The following is a 19,181-nucleotide window of genomic DNA, read 5'->3' as shown; positions in this document are numbered from 1 at the left end:
CATGATCCTTAGGAAAGGAAGATGTTTCCTTAATCAACAATAACTGGGATATTTTCATTTGGCAATTCCTTAATCACCAGTAATTTGGATATTCTTGGTCATCCCGACTTCATTTCTTTCATGATCCACATGCCTTCCAATCTACTACAAAGATTACATCTGATTATGAATTTACTGCTGGATCAAGTAAAGAGATGAAGCACTCTTGAGATAAACCCATTCATTTTACTGAAAACTGAAAATATTTAAAGAACTAGGAGTCACTAAGCTTCCTTTTCAATTTGAGGTGCTGCATAGGAGGAGAGCAAGACTAAGAGCAGGTGAGGTGGACCTTGACTGTGACTTGCTGAGAAAGGCAGAGGGTCTAGTTACTGGCCAGGAACAATCACTGCCTTCATGGCAATTTCTACCCCATGAAGGTCTGGTGGAAGATAGAGACGTGCTCCAGTGAGACAGGTCTGTAACACCCCTTCTGCCCCTCCTCTATGGGAGCCAGGCTCTGTCTCACCTGCACTTAGTCTCTAATTCCCACCTTTCCAGATATACTTTAAATCAAGTCCAGCAGCCCCCAACTAACCCCCCCCGCCCCGCCCCAGATGCTCCAGTGTTTGGTGAACACAGCATTATCCTAAAAAGCACTAAGGACCAAGCTCCTTCAGGCGAAGAGGATCTAAAACCCATGTCCTGGACAAGTGGTTGCTCCCCAGCTATTATGCTAAAGGCACTACAACTACTCAGCTCCTTTCCTTTGTAAGGTAAGTCAGCCTTGCTTCATTGGGTGGCCACCTCCAAGGAGGACACAGTGGTCTGGGAAGCACCTTCAGCAACTTTAACAGCACTTGCCAACAAAGTTGGAAGGGGAAATGTAGGAGTTTAAACAGGTGGGCTGAGGCACCTCTTCAACTCCACAGAAGAACCAGCCCCACCCCACCCCCCTCCAGCCCTGTGACAGGGAACTCAAGGCTTCAGAAAAGTGTTCTTCATTTAAAAAATGAGGCTTCTACTATAACTTGCTGTTCTTCAGGAGACCTTCCTCTCCTTCACAAGCATTTATAACAGCCAGAGAACACTAATGGTCTTTAGCTGTAGAGGGAAGCTCGTTTTCTCCAGGGATGGGAAGTGGGAATCAGCTACAGCTATTGGGAGGTAAAAATAAATACTCCCTGCCCTGAAGGAACCGACTGCTACTGGTACCTTCAACTAGTTATAAGTTTGGGAGAGGTTTGAATGTGCCCTTGTCCCATAGACGGAAAACACTGCTCCAGGACCTTGATCTCCATCTTCCCTAGCTTCCTTCCCCAAAAGCAGGTGCATAAAATTCAGGTAAGGCAATACTTACTACTGTGCACACAGCATTAAGGTAGGCATGAGGATCCCACATTGTGTTTTATTATTTTTCCATAAGTATCAGACAGGGATTTGTGACAGATGAGAAGTAGCGGTGTTTGGTCTCACTGTCACTTCTACAACACTTAGCCACTTATTCATACTGTCATTTTGCTAACACTATTGCTACATGGACTGCAATATATCACAAAATTCATAGTAAAATTACTGTGCATCCTCGTGTCTCACTTATTACAATTACAGTATTTCAGAGGAAGTGGCCTGTCTCGTTAACAGTGACTGAAAATTTAAATGAAAAAAACCAACAGTCTATCAGACTCTAAGATTAATAGATCTACCCCAAATCAAACCACTAAATTTATCAACACTTACAAATGCTTTATAATCACATGACTGGAAGATGAGTTTCTCTGGATGATGTTGCCAATATTGTACAGGCGTTGATGCTGTGGCTTCATTTGGAGGTCGCAAGGTAATTGAAGGCTCTCCCCAGTCTCCTGTCTGAAAACCACAGTTCGAGATATAAGATAAGTTGCATGCAAATTCACTATAAAGTAGCCCTCCATTGTTGTGCTCAATTAACAATAATTTAATTTCTACACATAGAGCCATGTTACTAAAATAAGGGAATACAACTCCTACAACATTTTTCATGATTTAATTTATAATCCAAAGTCATCTTCTGTAGTGTTTAATGAGGCTTTAATTAAATCTATTTGGTTTGAGAATAAAGTCATTAGGCAGCGGAAATGTTCTTACAAATAACTGTTTACAATACATATATGAGGATGAGAGCACTTGAAAAAAAAATCACGAGATGCACAAAAATGCCATTCACAAATTCCGCTACGTGTTTTACAAGCTTTTCTACACAGTTAATAAGTCTTCCATTATCCAGCACATATAACCGATAACTAACTTTCCTAAACGGCTAAATAACTGAGACTTGGCTTTGATCTGAAGACTTCTTATACATTCTTCAAATATATGAGGCATTCTTTAATCTCTTTATGAATATTTACTTTGATCACCTTCTCTTGATGTCTCATTGTAGTGTTACTAACATTGCCCTTCCGCATTCATCATTCTCATTGATATAGGTGATTGCTTTCCTGAGCTGTCATCTCCTCTCTTTCCTCAAAGCCCTCAGAGAACATGGGTAGGACCGCAGTTTCCTGCCAAATCCCATTGCAGTACACCCTTCTCCCTTCCAAAAAGAGCCAACACAGGCATGGGTACAGGAATGCACCCAGCACCGCAGTGCTGGTCTGGGTTTCAGCTGCCACTGCTTATTTTTGGACATGGCTTTATTGGACCTGGGCTGACCTCTGAGCCCTTGGGGGCTCCTTCCACCTTGCAGGCCTATGCAAAAAAATCATTACTTTGAGGTTATTGATTTTAACTGCTATCTCTCCTACTTTTGGCTCACATGTGTCCACGCTGCCCACGTCCTCAACACCAGTGATGCTGCCAAATCAGCGTCAGCTCACTTGAACTGAAAATGACCCGTGGATGGAACCCTCCTCTTTCCAAGCCCTCTTCCCTCTGTCAACAGCCCCACTTCTCCCTTTCCCTGTCTGGTCTGTCTCTGAATTCCCTTCTCTTGCCCACTCTATCTTTTGGGGATCAGATTTCTCCTTCCCGATCGTCCTTCCTCCCCTATTGCCCCCTTCCTCCCGCTATTTTACCCTCTCCTGTATGATTATTTCGATTTGGATTATGCTACTTCTTTCTTTACCTGCACTTATCTCTGTGTATTTTCTATGCATGTCATATTGTTAAAATATGTGTTGAAGCTGGCAAGGAATTGTCATCAACATTTCACACAGAATATGGCTAGAAGTTAAGACTTTTAAAGCAAAAAGAAGTTAAGCATCAAAAACACATGAAAAAATTCTTATCGAAGACATTCAAAAGTCTGGCAAACTATCACATCCTACTGAATAAATCAGGACAGAGTAAACAAAACAAGTACATCATTTTCATGTGTCACAAAATAATGAAACGACACACATTTGCACAACTCTGCAATGAAAAGCAAGAGATAAAACTGGAAACATCAACATTACCCTGCCAATGTGGTAACTTCAAGCGAGTGAACATCATAAAACAAGTCGAACGTAGTTAATCTTGGCACTATTAGCACATCTACAAATTATACAGTACTGTAATTTCTTTTTTGCCTAGGTAAGTTGCCTATATGCTATGGATATGACTTCAACCTCAAAATTGGAAAGTAAAGCAGCTGGAGCAATTGCTCCAGTTTTTGGCATTCTGTATCCACAGAAATTAATCCTTCTGACCACTAATGTGTAAAAACCTCCTATCATATTTAATCTGAAATGGGAATTTGATTTAAGAACCAGTTCTTATAAAATAAGGCTTCAACCATATTACAAGGGGTAAGGATCTGCACCCTTATTGTGGAGTCTGTATTTAACTACGAGAGAAGATGGATTGCACCCATCACAAATTCTCAGTGTGTGCAGCTCTCTCTTATGAACTGTTCACGGCCACAGCTAACAGACCACTTGAAATAGTCCTTTTTTTTTTTTTTTTTTTTTTTTCCTAATAAAGGTACACTTCTGCATGCTCTGTGGAAGGAAGTTGTTCTTGGAAGGTACATCCTATCCATTTAGCAAAAGCTTATTACGATGGAACAGGAGTAAACCCAGAACAGAGAAGCTATAAAAGTTTTTTTGAGCACCGGTCTTTCCACCAAGGAAGCACGGGGCTGGCCATGAGGTAGGAACAGAATTTCTACGGAATAAGTAACTCTGGGTAGTGCTGCAAACCCTTCTGTTGCTCTGGTCTGCAGATGACTTTCCTCGCACACGGAAAATGGGCAGTACTGACAAATTAAACAGGGTACATATGGAGTGAAACAAGTATGTCATTTTACAGTTTGACTCCCTTTTGCTTGAAAGATATTAAAAGCATTGTTTCTGTATGTAAATGAAGGGCAGTAACAGGAGGAACAGTGATTACCTCTCATATTGGTTCCATTTTACAAAGGAGCTAGCTCAAAAGCAATAATCATGAGGAAACGAGAAATAATCTTCAACCAAGCTAATAAAACTAGTGTACGAGACACTCAGAGCAGGACTGTGAGCAGACCACTCATTTGTATCCATTAATTGCTCAATAAATATATATATTGTCCAAGTATCTACTCCTTCTAAATTAGACAAAACAGAATTGATATGATTGCTGTACATGTCTCTAGGATGATCTAAACACGCAATACAGCTGAGGTTAAGGGCATGCAGAGATACTGGACTTCTGCTGCTCCTGACGGACCACCGCACCTGAAGACCTTTCATGTCCTTCAGCGTGTCTTGTGGAGGGAGCAGCTGCTAAGAAAAGCTGCATAAAATTAAACATTGCAGGTACAGATTATTATGATGGATGAAGAAGACATGTTATACACAATCATAACATCTTCTTTTGTACCTGTATCATGTTTTTTAATATTCAGCAGAAGTGGTTACTGGTGTCCTTTCCTTTGTTTCTCACCAAACTCCTTAGATTTTTAAACCGTACTATCTATTCATTACCTATTTAGACTGAGTTATGACAGGGTAGTCTCCAAAGCCCAGATCAGAACCATGAAGATGTTTAGAAGTGTAAGTCCTATTACATATTCCCCATGCAATTTCCTCTTTTTTTTTTTTTTTCTTTAAAGGGAAGAAAGGCTTTTAAACAAGATTTAGACAGCTAAATACTTTCATAAATGTGGGCCCAAAAACCTCCACAGGAAAAAAGAGCTCCTCAGCTGACCGACTCTAGTCAGATACAGAAATTCTGAGATTTAGGATGTGATGATGGCAATTTACTTCAGGTAAAATACAAAGTAGGAACATCTTTGACCTAGAGAAGACTTGAAACGACAAGTCTGAAGTCTGGGGTAGAAAAATACGAATTTCTAGTAGTTCTAAACCTGAGGAACTGGTGTGGAACCACTCATGGGTGATGTGTTGAGATTCATAAGCACCTAAAACTGTTTCAAGCAGTACAGAAATGTTTGTAAATTGCTGTACAGGACCAACTATGATGTTTGATTTCATTTTTAAAAATAGATATGATAGGATAAGGATTTTCTGGTTTGAATATTTAATTTGCAATTATAAGAAATAATCAAACATTTAAGCTTATGTATTTTTTATGACACAATATACGTATGGAGATTTTTATCTCTCTGATGAAGTAGGAAGGCGAGAGATGATTTATTCCTCATCTAACTTTACAGCTCATCAGACAGCTGTGCAATTTATCACGTGTTTTTTGCTGTACTGCCTGTGTTTTAAGTATTCTAACCTTGCCATGCCTTTAACCGGTGCCTTTCCTCTCTCTGGCCTCAGTCACCTTGAGAAAAAAGATTTCTTTTACCCCACATTTCGCACATAAAGAATTTACACTCACAAAACGGTCTCAAGTCAGGTGCCAGAGTGGTAAAGATCCAGGCCTTTTACAGTGACAACTTTTAACCATAAAGGTCGTAGCCTTGAAGACCAATATCTCATGCTCTTGCAGTGCTTCATAACCCTGAAAATGGGCAGATGTGCACTTCTCAGTGCTCTGGAAAGGGTCAGATGCTTGATCTCAAATGAGCTACGGAAGCAGATTACTGCTATTAGGTAATTTTTTTACAATTGTTGCGCATTTTTCCATCTCACCCCATTCTCCGAGAACTGTATCTGACTCACATTAAAGCCACCTGGAAGTAGTCACGGGTAAGAAGTAATCTCAACACAACCTCTATGAAATCTAACACCTGCCTCAACTTTTTATAAAATGTCGAGTTAAAAATCCTCCACGCTACAGGGGAAAAAAAAAAGGCCTGGTTTTGAGTGGCTTGAATGTATTCATTTTTAACAAGGACCACCTCTTATAACTTTTTACCTGTTACAGCCTCATGCCTGGTTATGGTAACGTGCATTAGTCACCATGACAACAATAAATCGGAGCACACACAGATACAACGCTTCTGGCTGAAAAATTAATAATTTTCTCCCTGTAAGAATTTTAAATGCTCTGTGGAGCAGCCAAATCCTCATTATTTGCTTACATGTTAATTCCTAGAGTGAGAGAAATTTTTTTAGCTCCTTTTATCTTTGGTTTTTGAAATAATGGAAACTGGTCCACAGGCGTACTTACATCTTAAAAGCTTCTAAAAGCTGGGTGGCCAAAGCACCCCCTCTTTGGCAGAAATGCTCCAAGCAGGTGGTTGTATGACAGAAATTAGGAGATATCTACAGATCCTCTGAAATACCATGCTGAACGACTGGCTGTCGTCCTTACTACGCTGCAATATGGATCACCGGGTTTGCCCTCACGTGCACAGCACGTGTGACTCTGTCCCAGAAGTGACGAAAATTCAGAGCACCACCACCGTTACCTCCAACACCCCGAAAGGGCCTCTGCAAACGGCGTGCTTCTCAGCGAGGCAAAGCCTATAGATCAACACAGAAAGGGCAGCACAACACATTGTGGGGGGTGAAACTGTGCAAACTCAGCCGTTTACACGGTTTCTCGCTTTGGAAAAGTGAGCAACGAAAACACCAGGAACAGAAGTCAAAGCTCCCCCTGAGCGAGCAAGAGAGACTGCTGCTGGCAATCCCCCCGCGTCCTGTATGTACACCATACAGCCGACAGATGCTAACCACACGGCATGATACACGAATGCGCGCACACATAATCCCAAAAAAGGGGGCGGACAAGTTATGGACTTTTTTTTTTTTTTTTTTTGTCATTTCAGCGACGTGACACCCGTAGATAACACCACGGCAACAGACTGTACATCCATAGAGTGACAACATAGCCATTTATCGCTGTATCTTACATTATGAACCTGATGAATCGATGAGAAAGGATATCCTGCATTCTGGTTGGTCCAGATCTCACAGACAGAGGACTGCTAATATAAACAGAAAACTACATCTCATCTTGTAAATATTAATGCACCGCAACTGCCAAAAGGCAAGAATAATTAAGAGAAGGCTTGCAATAACATTAAAGAAGGAAGTAAAACAGATGTTAAAAGTAATTTTTTTATTTATTCGCTGACAATATTTTGGACTGACTGGAAGGAAACATAGCTTATTCAGAGACCTTAGAAGAGGTTTCAAACTGTGAGCACAAGAAAACAATTTAGTCAGAAGTGCTAGTGATGTAAAGAGATAAAGTTATGCAGGCATAAACAGAAAATGCAGACAGCAGAAAGAAATACTGGTTACTTTCCATTTTTGGCAAGGAAGGAGTTTGGAGTCAACATCGCAATTAAGTTTTGAGATCTGAATCTCTCTCTCTGTTGGAGACTTTCACAGGGAGAGAGGAAGGGAAAAATCTGGCAATACAGTCAACAGGAAAAATCAGTTTTCTTTATAACAATTACCAGAAAAGAATGCATTGCAATTAAGCGAAGCTGTTGCCCACCATCTCCTTCCAACAACAGTTCCTTTGCATACAAAGATACAGATAATATCACCTTTGGTATTGACCATGACCCCGCTGTACATAAAAGAAAGGTTTCAGTCTACCTTCTACGTGATTGTACAGATAAGTCTGTAGTTGCAAAGCAAAGTAAGCATACTGTAGCATCTCTAGCAAAAGCAACAGAACTAGGCAGGCACAGCATTCACCAGCACCTTTTACATATTTCGTTGTTTGGACACTCATCAAGAAAGCATCTGTGACACCTCAGCAAAAGCTAAGATAACATTTTACAGTAGCCAGGCAACTAAAACAAAGCATCAGACGTAGGATCTGCCCACAGTATCTTCGGCAGGCAGCAACAAAAGGCAGTAAACACGCACGAAAAATGCAACCGCAGCATCCAGAATAGGTAGCAATTAATAGATCAGTAATTTAACCACAGCAAGAATGTGCATTGCTGGTTCACGTCAGCAGCAGCAGCAGCAGGAATTTAGCACCGATGCTCAAAACAACCCAAAGAAGTGCAACTCTTCTTAGAAATACGGCTCTTGTTCTTACCTTTTGTAGCCTGAAACCTGGCTGCCTGGCTGGTGACGGACTAGGTTGTCACTTCTGGTTACTGTCAGGGCAAGCTGGCATCCTCTGGACTGACTACTGAGCTCTGCCGGACAGGCTGGTGGCTGCCTAGTGTTGTTAATTGTCCCTTATTTCCTTCACGATCTGAAATGCATGTACACACATCCCTTCCCCCAGCTTCAGTAATTCTTTCACTTTCCTGTATCCAGTTAGTTTCTTCTCCCTTCTCTTGTTTTCAAAGCTATTTGCTTCTCCTTTGTGATGTGCTGCGCTCTACATTTTGATAGCATTAGCTAGTAAAAACTTCAACTTTGGTTCACCGACTTCTACCTCATCCTCTGCAACTTGCTAGAAAACGGTCCTCCTCCATGTGACGGACACGTACTCCCAGTGCAAGGCCAGCAGCAAACACCGCTCCAGCTACTTCTGCTGGACACTAGAATTAGGACATTTCACTAGTTGGCACTAATGACCTTTTTTTTCCCTGCGCGTCAAGCAAACTGACTTCCAGATGCTCCGGCCATTCCCATCACTGGGATGCCTATGTTTATTTTTGGGGGGGGCGGAACTCCTGAATGGGAAACCAGGGCAGCAGGTTGCGCCTCTGCTTTTCAAGAGAAGGGTAGAAGAGAAGGCATTTCCATGCCAGGTGCAGCATCCCCAGGCATCTGGTAATTAAGGAAACTTACTGCACTGCTGTTTGGACACACTCGCTGAGGTCCTGAAAGGAGTAAGGTAAGGCAGCACGGTACCGTATGCTACCAGATGTTTTACTTCTCCTTGGCGCTAGCGGTGCTGGCATGAGGTTGCCATGATGCTGTGATATCATACAGCCGGTTCTCACCATCTTGCTATTCTGGAGGCAAAGGCGCATCCTTAAATTCTTCCCCTCCTGAGGGCTCCTCTTTAGGGAGCGGTGCCTCCGCCAGACCATCCAGGAGCCGGTGCCTGTCCCCACGCGGCGGAGGCTTGCGGGGCTCTCCCGCCGTGATGCTACGCTGGCAGCGATGCTGCGACAGCAGCCCCACCATGCTGCAGCGCCTAATCGTATATAAATACACCAGATACGTCTAGCGGCTGCTTTGGTGCTATCTCAGGAACGGGTAACGCCACCCTGCAGTAAAGTGTGTCCGCAAGCTTTCAGTTGCTCCATTTTAAAAAAGGGCAGGGAATCAATCGTTTCTCATACATCCTGATGGTACCCACCCTGACCCTCCCTCGTCTTCTTCCCCACAAAAACTGGAGGGATTAGCGCACCCCCCCCCCACCAGGAGTCAGGAGCTCCCAATGTGATGCCCTTCTTTGACTGAGGGAATTCACACCTACGTATTTCACCTTCCTCTTTCACAGGTTAAAGCTGCAGAAGATAGGCTGTCTTCAACCCCTTTTATGAAGGGAAGCCCTTCTTATTATTTTTAATTCTTTGGAGGAAGAAGAGTGCATAAAAGCGATATTTGGAGCACTCACGTGTGAGAGGCAAGTTCTGAGTGCAGGTCTCTGCTCCAAGGACTGTTCAAGTCAACTGCCCCCATCACGCAGACCTACCTCCAGAATTACAGGTTTGGAAGAGCTAGGATTAAGCTAAATCACCTTTAAATACAGGTGACTTGATTTATTAAGTCAACAATAAATCAAATGGACCAGCAGAAACTGAGAATTACCCGTGACTGTATGAATGCCCAGTCAGAAGGGCAGCGGTGCAAATCTCATTACTCAGTTCCGCGCTCATTAATGTTTGAATGACTAAGGTACTGAAACGCAGTACAAAAGGAACATTAATTTTATGGAAGGTAATGAACTCAAATACAGAAACCAGCCTTTTCCTTGCACCACTGTAAAAATATTTAGCATTTACTATATACATATTTTATGTCTTCAAAGTGCTGAAATTTTTTAATGAATTATGAAATCCCCAGGAGAAGTACTTAAAGTTGCATACCCTTGTGCTGAAGAGGAAGGAAACAAGGAGAGGGAAAAGGTTAAGTGAGTATCTGAGGCCAGAAAATAGGCAGTAGGAGGGAGAATTGGGATTAGGCTTCAAACACTTGTAATTTTCAGCTCCCAAAACATATGCCCTCAAAAAGAAGGAAAAGAATTCAATCTGTGCATGCACTTCCACGATAATAAACACAAATACACTTGGGCACTTAATACCACTGACACAGAGGTTCTGTGAAAAAGACAGCTTAATGAAGAACATTTTCCTAAGTAATATGGTAAAGAAGAGCAAAAAAATAGCATCAGCTATTGCCTGATTACTATCAAACATGCGCTTATCTTATTCTCCCAGAAAGATAAATGGTTACCAGTAACACCGCAACAAGACTCTACTATCAGGATACCATTTTTGTGATAGTTATAGATGTCCCATGCATAAAAGATGTCCTTGTCTAGTCACCGTGGGACACAACTCTGACGGGCGTGAGGGACAAAGGAAGGAGGAAAGAGAATGGCCTGCTCTGCACAGCTCCTGCCATCTGCTACCCATGATACAGGTGGCTGGTTCAGGGTGGGAGAGGGAAGGCGGGAGGTGAGGCTCCACATTACCTGCTCTCCATTCATCTATCTCCCTTCCCTTCCCAGCAATCACTGTACTGACGTGGTCTCCTAATCACTTTATGACTGTCTTTTAAAAGAATTAAGGACATTCTCACTTCTATTTTTTTTTTTTTTAACTTAACCTGCTTGATTTCAAGAAAACACATTCAAGTAAGAAATAGTATTTCTTATTCTTTATAACTCCCTCAGTGACAGAAGACAATAGGGCACAATTACTTTGTCCACCTGTTGTAAAGTCAGTAGCCAATCATGTTACAAAGTGTTTGCACACTTCCATCCGCATCAAATCTTTCTAATTACTCATATATTTACTGGAAAAGCTGGAGGACAGTACATATACAGATCTTCAATGTTGTGAGCTGTGTTGGACACAACTTGGCATTTCACAAGGTGAACAAAATTATCTGAGGAGAACGAACTTTAGCTTTCATCCCTATAGATGTGGAAGACTTGGTTGATAAGCTGAAGACAGAAAGTACTGTCTTCAGTGATCTGTGTACTGAAAGTGATCACAAACCAGTAAGATTGATCATGGAAATTATACACTTTCTAAGGAGAGGAAAGGAGGAAAGCAACAGAAAAGAGTACCTGGACAGCACACGCAGAAGGAGCAGGAGCTAGGTGGAAGGCAGTCCTGATGTACTGTCAGTGTACTTCACTCAAGGGCACTTTAGGAGAAGTCAAAGATTTACCCAAACTAGGAGCAATCATCCTCACAAAGTCATAGAAGATACTGAAAGGACCAAAAAAGGGCTAAAAGACTATTTAAGATGGGGAGAAAAGGAAGATTCGGAAAGTTATAGCCAGCCTAACTGCAGGGACCAGCAAGTTACTAGAAATCTTTAAAAATTCAGTCACCATCCCCTGGTCCTCATGGCCTATAAGACCTTCTGACATTGCTTCTGGCCACCTGAAATAAACACATAGGAATATGTGAACGTATGTGTGTATATCTATATCTATGTATATATTATTGAAGATAACAGAGAAGCAGCATAATATTGCCTGCCACGTGTTACCCGAGACAGCTTCTATGAGCCAAGAAAAATACAAGATGTTTATAATGAGGTTGTTCACTGTGAATCATCTCAGATCAAATTTCCTTCCTTTGTTGGAAAACTGGCCGACTAAATCAGCAGCGGCAAGGAGAAGCACAGCAGGACTCGGACACTGACGGCGCGACTCCTGATGCGGCGACACATGACATGCCCCATACACAAACTAGCTTAAGTCGAACTGCACTGGTTGCACAAGAAGTTGAAAGGCACATTTAGGGAATGACTACCGGTATTTAAGCACAACTGGACTGGAACACGCCAAGGCAACCTGCCAACGACCTGCCCCACGCAACGGCTTGGAGGAGAGCTCAGGCTCTCTAGGCAGGATCCAGGAGTCAAGGACTTTCCAGAACGGGGTAAGAACTGAAAACGGATTTGATGTACTACAGAAATCGGTCAGATGAAATTTAGTAAGACAAGAGTATTCCTTGGAAATGCAAGATTAAATATGTAAGTAAAATAACAACTAAATTAGGAGATTAATTTAACAGGAAGATGGGGAGAGGACACATGAGATCTGGAAGTTTTAGTATACTTTAAATTAAATACAGGTCTCTTGCAAAAGAACAAGCAAATAAATCACAGGATAATTCAGGCTGGAAGGGAGCTGAGGAAGTTTCCGTTCCAAGCCCAGCTCAAAGCAGGAGCAGCTGTGAGACGAGACCAGGTTCCTTCATCCAGTCAGGTCTTGGAAACCTCCAAGGACAGAGACTGCACAACCTCTCTGAGTAACCTGTTCCCTGTCTTGCTTGTCCTCCTGGGCAGGAAGTTTCTCTTCCCATCCAGTCATCACTTCTCCTCTTTTAGTTTTTGCACCTAAAGTCACCTTTTCCCCAGCCAGCCCCCGTCCCCCAGCCTCCCCTCAGAGGGCAAGTGCTCCAGCCCCCAACCATCTCAGTGGCCCTTCCCTCGGCTCTCCTCTCCTAAATAAAAAACGGAGGTATTTGATAAAAGTAGCATATTGTAACATATGGGAAGGAACTTTTGTGCCACACGCAGCCAGCAGCGAGGTCTCATATGGGGTGGCATCCAGTTTTAGCCACTGCACTTCAAGGAGGATGGAGGCACACTGAGGGAATCCAGGAGAGAGTAACAACAACAACAAACAGAAGTCTAGAAAACACCAGTGCATGGCCCTGGTTAGGTAAATGTGGGTCCCCAATGGTCTGTTCACCCCTGAGCTGGTCTGCGAAGTTTGTTGGTGAACCCTGATCTTCTGCTGCCTTCTCCACCTCTCCCTGGCAAGGCTCACCCTCTCTCGTACCCCCACCGTCGCAGAGCCGGTGCACGGGGACAAGAGGAGCTGCTGAAAATAAACCTCCAGGCTTAGTCCCTCACCGCCTCTCCCTCTGCGCCTCGCCACAGGGCTGAGCCTCGGGAAATCGCTCCCATCCCCTGGCACTGCAGCCCCAGCGAGGGGCAGAGGGAAGGAGAGGAACATCAGCAAACCCTGCTCCATCTGACGCCCCTTATCTAACTCACTAACTGTAATCCAGCCTAGCTCCAGAAATGAAGACAATTTTGGATCAAATCCCAGAAAAATCACTCTTGGCAATGCGAACAATCTTTAAAGGTGCAACAGCTGAAGGAAACAAATGAAAATCGGATGAATGGGGCTGTCTGGCCCCTTTTGTAATCGTCACTCCAAATGTTTCAGGACTGTGGGAGAGCAGTTGTGCTGTCTCAATAGATGTTGCTTCCCCGAATGTTTCCAGAGCTCTAGGGAGAGCTTGTCTTACTGGCAGGAATAATTGCAGATCCTCCTTCAAAAACAAGATCTTCAGAGATGGAAAGTGAAATTTGAAACTAGTATTTCTTTTAGAGAAGCAGAAATTAGAAATAACACTTCTTATTAGAACAAGTATATATGTTTTGCATGGGTATATTCCTTTTGCTTCTCCTGAAAATACTTCACATGAAGATTTGCAGAACATCACTGGCCATCTTGGAATGGCTTTCTTGCAGGAAGGCAGCAGGTGACGGATGTGAGCAGCGACACCACGCTCCAGGTCAGTGCACCCTGTCGGCAGCTCCCAGCGAGGTTTCACAAGAAGGTGTGTGCCACAGCCAGCACACTCCAGGAAGGGAGACGGCTGGCCCAGGACCACAGCAAGCCTGCAAAGACTGTCCCCTCCAACTGGTGGCAGGGCGAGAAGGAAAGCCAACTTCCCATGCTAGGGTCACAGAATCACAGAATGGTTTGGGTTGGAGGGGACCTTAAAGATCGTCTAGTTCCAACCCCCCCTGCCATGGGCAGGGACACCTCCCACTAAACCAGGTTGCTCAAAGCCGCATCCAGCCTGGCCTTGAACACTTCCAGGGATGGGGCATCCACAACTTCTCTGGGAAACCTGTTCCATTGCCTCACCACCCTCACAGTAAAGAATTTCTTCCTACTGTCTAATCTAAATCTCCCCGCTTTCAGTTTAAAAAGGTCGATGGTCTAGGTCCTGTGCACCTCCACCTCTTCCTCCATGCAGAGCTGTACTTCGCACATTTTCCTCTGACGAGAAAAGACTAATAACACAGCTGTGCTCCTCTCTCACCCAGCTGACATGGCGGTGGCCATCTTCTCTGATAGGCAGTCCGCTTTCCTTTGATTTTTATTTCCTAACCCAGCAGTCAGGCTCCTGCTGGGGAGGTCTGACCGAGGATCTTCCCAGCAGTTTGCTACTGCCCAGCTTCTGGAGGTGCAGCTCTACAGCCGCGGCTCCGGCCCCGGGATGAGCAGCCAAGCCTCTTCTGATCGACGACACCCCTTCTGCTGGTGCTGCCAGCCACAAGTGCACCCCAGCCTTTTAGCCTTGCATAGAGGATACAAACTTCTGGACAAACACCACCAATAAAGATCATGAGACTCTGGTCCCTGAACATTAGGTACAAGTATCTGCATTTTAGCCAAAAACAAACAAACAAACAAAAAAAACCCACCAACAACAAAAAGTGGGCTCTTTCAGAAGAGCACTCCAAACTCTAAGTACAACAGTACAATTTTTTTCCAGTAGCTCAAAAAAGTAAATGCTAGATATTAAAATTCAGCTTTGACTCTGAAATGTTCAAATTTTCAACAAGAATAGTTTATTTGACAGTAGAAACTACCTGGTCTTCTCCATTTTTCATACAATCCTCCTCCATTTTTCATACAATCTTTCCAATGTAGAGCTTCTAGCTCACAGGACTGAGTGTGAAAAACAGTAAATTAATAAAGAACATCTGTCCCCATCTTGAAAGAACATCTGTCCCCATCTTGGTGTAGTATTTATGGCACAAGTTTGGATCATTAATACCAAATATAGACCCGACTTCCTTAATTCCATATGCTGAAGCAGCATGTAGGTATGATCCACATCCCACGGCTTTATTTCTAAAATGCTAGCTGCTGTAACACTCTTGAAAAAAATTATATCTTTTTATTCAGACAGAAATTACTTAGATTTTTCATAATGCCTTTATCAGTTTACTTGTCCATTAAATACACAATACCGCAAGGATTTACAGATGGAAGTTTGTTGAAATTTACAGTTCAAGATACAACCCTCTGTGGCATTAATATCTGAATTAAAAAGACAACTGTCAGTAACACCTATACTATGCAACAAAAATAGATCCGGTTAAGCATTTTTCTTTCTATGTTAAATTGAAGGTCTCCATAGCTCAGTCATCTTTTCATATTAAAAATAAAACGCACCTGAAAACATGAACCTTAGAGCATTTTGTTTGGATTTAAAATGGCTGTCTATTCATCCTTACAACATACACTATTTTAACCTTATAAAAAATGGAAGAAACCTTAGAAATAAAAACAGAATGAAATAATCTAGACAACCCTATTTTTGTACTTATTGCTTCTTAAATCCACTGATAAAGAATTCTGTCGTTTCACAAGTAATTTCAACCATTCATAAAATCCATTCTTCGTTGCTTCTTAGATAATCTCATTTTACACACCAGTATTCTGCTGGGTGTATTTCCTTCATTCACCGTAAATCTTTAAATCCTTCCAAAGCAGAGAAGGAGACAGGAAAACAAACAGGAAACAAGCAAATAAAAAAGATGTCATACTGTGGTTAAAAGTTAAAAAACTAAAAGCAGGTCCTCTAGGACAAGGTTCTATTTTTGGCTCCTTCAAACTTTCAGTGTCATTTTGGCCATCTTGCAACATCCCTGTACCTCAATTTTCTCAGCTGTAAAACGGAAAACATAATTCTAAGCCTCGTAGCCCCACAGTGCACTGGAATTTTGAATGCATTAGTATCTGGGAAGTATTTGGAAGATATTATTGAGTTGAAGGTTTATTTCAGAAAGCAGAAAAATTATTTCACAATTTTCCTATAAACCTGCCTTTGCTAATTCTGTCTCTTGTTTTTATTACACTTTTCCTCCATTGTAGATAAAGGATCTCAGATACTAACTCCATTTAAATGACTATCTATCTCCTGCATATCAATGCTAATCCTTCAATGAGTTATTATATCTCACAAAATGATGTTACAAAGCAGAATCCCAACAATCGAGGTAGCTTTACTTCAAGCTTACTACCCAGTCATTACAAGGACCTTACATTTAAGTATCTCGTGTTTTAGGGGAAAAAAAAAAAAGACCCCTCAGACCATGGGACCAAAGAACCCAGAAAGACTTTCAAAATTAAGTCTGGGTTCATTATCTCTAAGAAAGAACTTCTGCTGCCCGCCTTTGTGAATAATTTTTCCAACTCTGTGAGATCTGAAAGGATTCTCTTCCTGCCATCACAGCCCACTGGGATGCCCCCCATACGGGCCATGACTAGGTTTATCCTACCAAATAGCTTCATCTGACTCATTATCCGTTTTTTCTCCCGGAGGCAGACACAGCCTGGAGCTTTCCCAAGAGCCCTAAAGAGGCGCCCACCCACCGCCTCCTGAAATGACAGACCTCTCCCATCCCATGGTGCTTCGCAGGCTCAGCCCCGTGGGGAGAGCATCCCTCAGCATCGGGGTGATGCCTGACCCTCCTGCACGACCCAGCTCTGCTTCGGCAAAGAGCGGTGTGGGCAGAGGTCCTCTGCCAGCGGGGAAGATGTTTTTGGCCCCTGGTTCCAGCTCGGGGGAGGGTGCAGCGCTCTGAACAAGGGGCTGTATGGACCAGAGTGGCTAAAAGCACCGTATGCCACAGGCTGGAGCAATAAATAGCAACAGCCTCGGGGCTGGCAGCCTGGGATGTGCTTGCAGCTAGTACCTAAAGCTACTCTGCTGCCTGGAGAATTATGAATCTTAGAGACCTGACATTTTAATTGGTGTATTTTAATGAACTTAGCTACGCTTCCTTTTAACCTCCAAAGTTCTTCCCGGCAAATATATATCTCTCCCCCTCCGTCCCCCTCCTCCATGATTTCAGGGGTGAATGAAGAGCCCGATCCCTTTAACAGGACTCCTCCTATTGATTTCAGTTCCAAAGTCCTTAGGCTTTGCCGCTATGATTTCCATTCTGTTTTAAAGGTTTAGCCAATCTTGAGAGCAATCATCTCAGTTATTTTAAACTATGTTAATTTGAACGTATTAATCTCCAGTTTGCAGGCTCAGAATTCAACATCCACAGTCAAAGATGACTCAGACTATTCAATCCTTCCTGGATTTTTTTCCCCCCCCTTTTTTTGGAAAACAAACCATCTCACAATCTTCTATATTACCTTTTTGGCAGTTGTGAATTATCCAACCAGACGTCAAAGACTTTCGAAGTTGGACAACCAACTGGAGAGTTGGATGATCAAACCTATTCCAGTGGGGAACCTAAATTGGTTAGACTCATTGTTTGTATTAGGATTTTCCCCTCAGGTCACAAACAGTCTGCTAGGGAACTGTGAATGAAGGTACATGCTGGCCTTGAGACAAAACCACCCACATTAAGTAAATTTAAATCAGTGCTTCCTCCAGGAAACAAAGTGTTGTATTACTTACAAGCAGATTTGATTATGGTTTAGAGAATTGTTTAAAGCCATACAGCAGATGAAAAGAAAAGAGACTTAAACCGATGTGCTCATTGTTTTAACAAACACTGGTTGATATCTGATGCAAAGATCAACATGCTTGATGACTCCCATGTAAAAGTTTAGTGAACACACGGGCCATAGCAAAAATAGAAACATCAGATCTCACAATTTTCTTGAAATACCTTCAGATTTTAGATTTTAAATTGAGGCTAAAAATAGTCTTATCTTAACATTTCTGAAACAAAATCAAGTTCATGAAAGCAATACCATGAATAAGCTCTCAATACCATGTTGGCCTCTCTTTTCAAGGCCATAAAAATACCCATTAATCTGTTGTTAAGAACACACCTAAAACCCTTCCAAAAAATCACACGATCAAAGATGTCTTTATGCACGTCCATCTACTATAGCATTCAGTAAACATGCAGATTCATACAGCAGCATGCAAACAGCCTAGCAAAGAAAGGGTTAAGACAAAGAATATCCTCAAAGCAATTCCAACAATCACTCTAGATTATTCTGTTTGTGAGAAGTATTCTAGCTGGCAAGCAGGACTGGTATCAGCTCAGAAGTTGTTGTTGATCTGACAAAAGCCAAAGGAACCTGCAAACTGCACAGAAGAAGTTGATGGATAAAAAAAACTGACATGGAGCAGAAGGCTCACCTTAAGAATCAGTTGGATCTCCTTCATTTTCCAGAAATAATTATTTTACCTTTAATTTCAAAGGGACTTTGGGGGAAAAGATCGAAGGCAATATAGTTCATTTTAACAAAGCACATATTGCACAAAATAAATTTAAAAATCTATTTTGGGGCTAGGATGGTTGAAGAAATCCCTGATTAGCCTCTTAATGGGGTGAGTCCAATTTAGTGAGAATGATCACCAGAGGGAGTCATTGACTTTCCCATTAAAGTCAAAGGGAATTTTACATACATCAGGAGTGCAGAATTTGGGGGCAGAGCTGAGAAAGACTCCAAACAGATTGGAGTTCAGGGACTAACACAAAACACTGCTTTACAGATTTCATCTGAATCCATTTTCCCCTTTGGAGTCCCAAAGGATGGCTGCTATATTCCATGGTGAAAGTTAGACAGAAGGCACTGAAGTCATTCATTCAGTGGGTACCCACTCCCACAAAAAAAAAATAAATATCCCAGCACTTCATTGGTTTTGAAGTGGTTTGGAGTGGTGTAAATATGAACTGCTCAGTTCTCTCTTTGGATATGCAACATATCACAGT

At 42.4% G+C, this 19,181-nt stretch overlaps 1 protein-coding gene across 1 annotated transcript in view; it reads right to left on the bottom strand.

Moving 5' to 3' along the window:
• The window catches only part of ANKS1B (ankyrin repeat and sterile alpha motif domain containing 1B), a 449,659-nt gene that overhangs the window by 26,883 nt on the left and 403,595 nt on the right, over positions 1-19,181 (bottom strand). The window contains exons 20-21 of the mRNA XM_054199351.1: positions 7,190-7,264; positions 1,720-1,848 (exon numbers count right to left, since the gene is read on the bottom strand). Coding sequence (XP_054055326.1) covers positions 1,720-1,848; positions 7,190-7,264 — 204 coding nt within the window. The remainder of the gene's footprint in view (positions 1-1,719; positions 1,849-7,189; positions 7,265-19,181) is intronic.

The sequence above is a fragment of the Rissa tridactyla genome, chromosome 1 (genome assembly GCF_028500815.1).
Source record: "Rissa tridactyla isolate bRisTri1 chromosome 1, bRisTri1.patW.cur.20221130, whole genome shotgun sequence".
NCBI lineage: Eukaryota > Metazoa > Chordata > Aves > Charadriiformes > Laridae > Rissa > Rissa tridactyla.
This window is presented reverse-complemented; position numbering and strand designations above follow the sequence as displayed.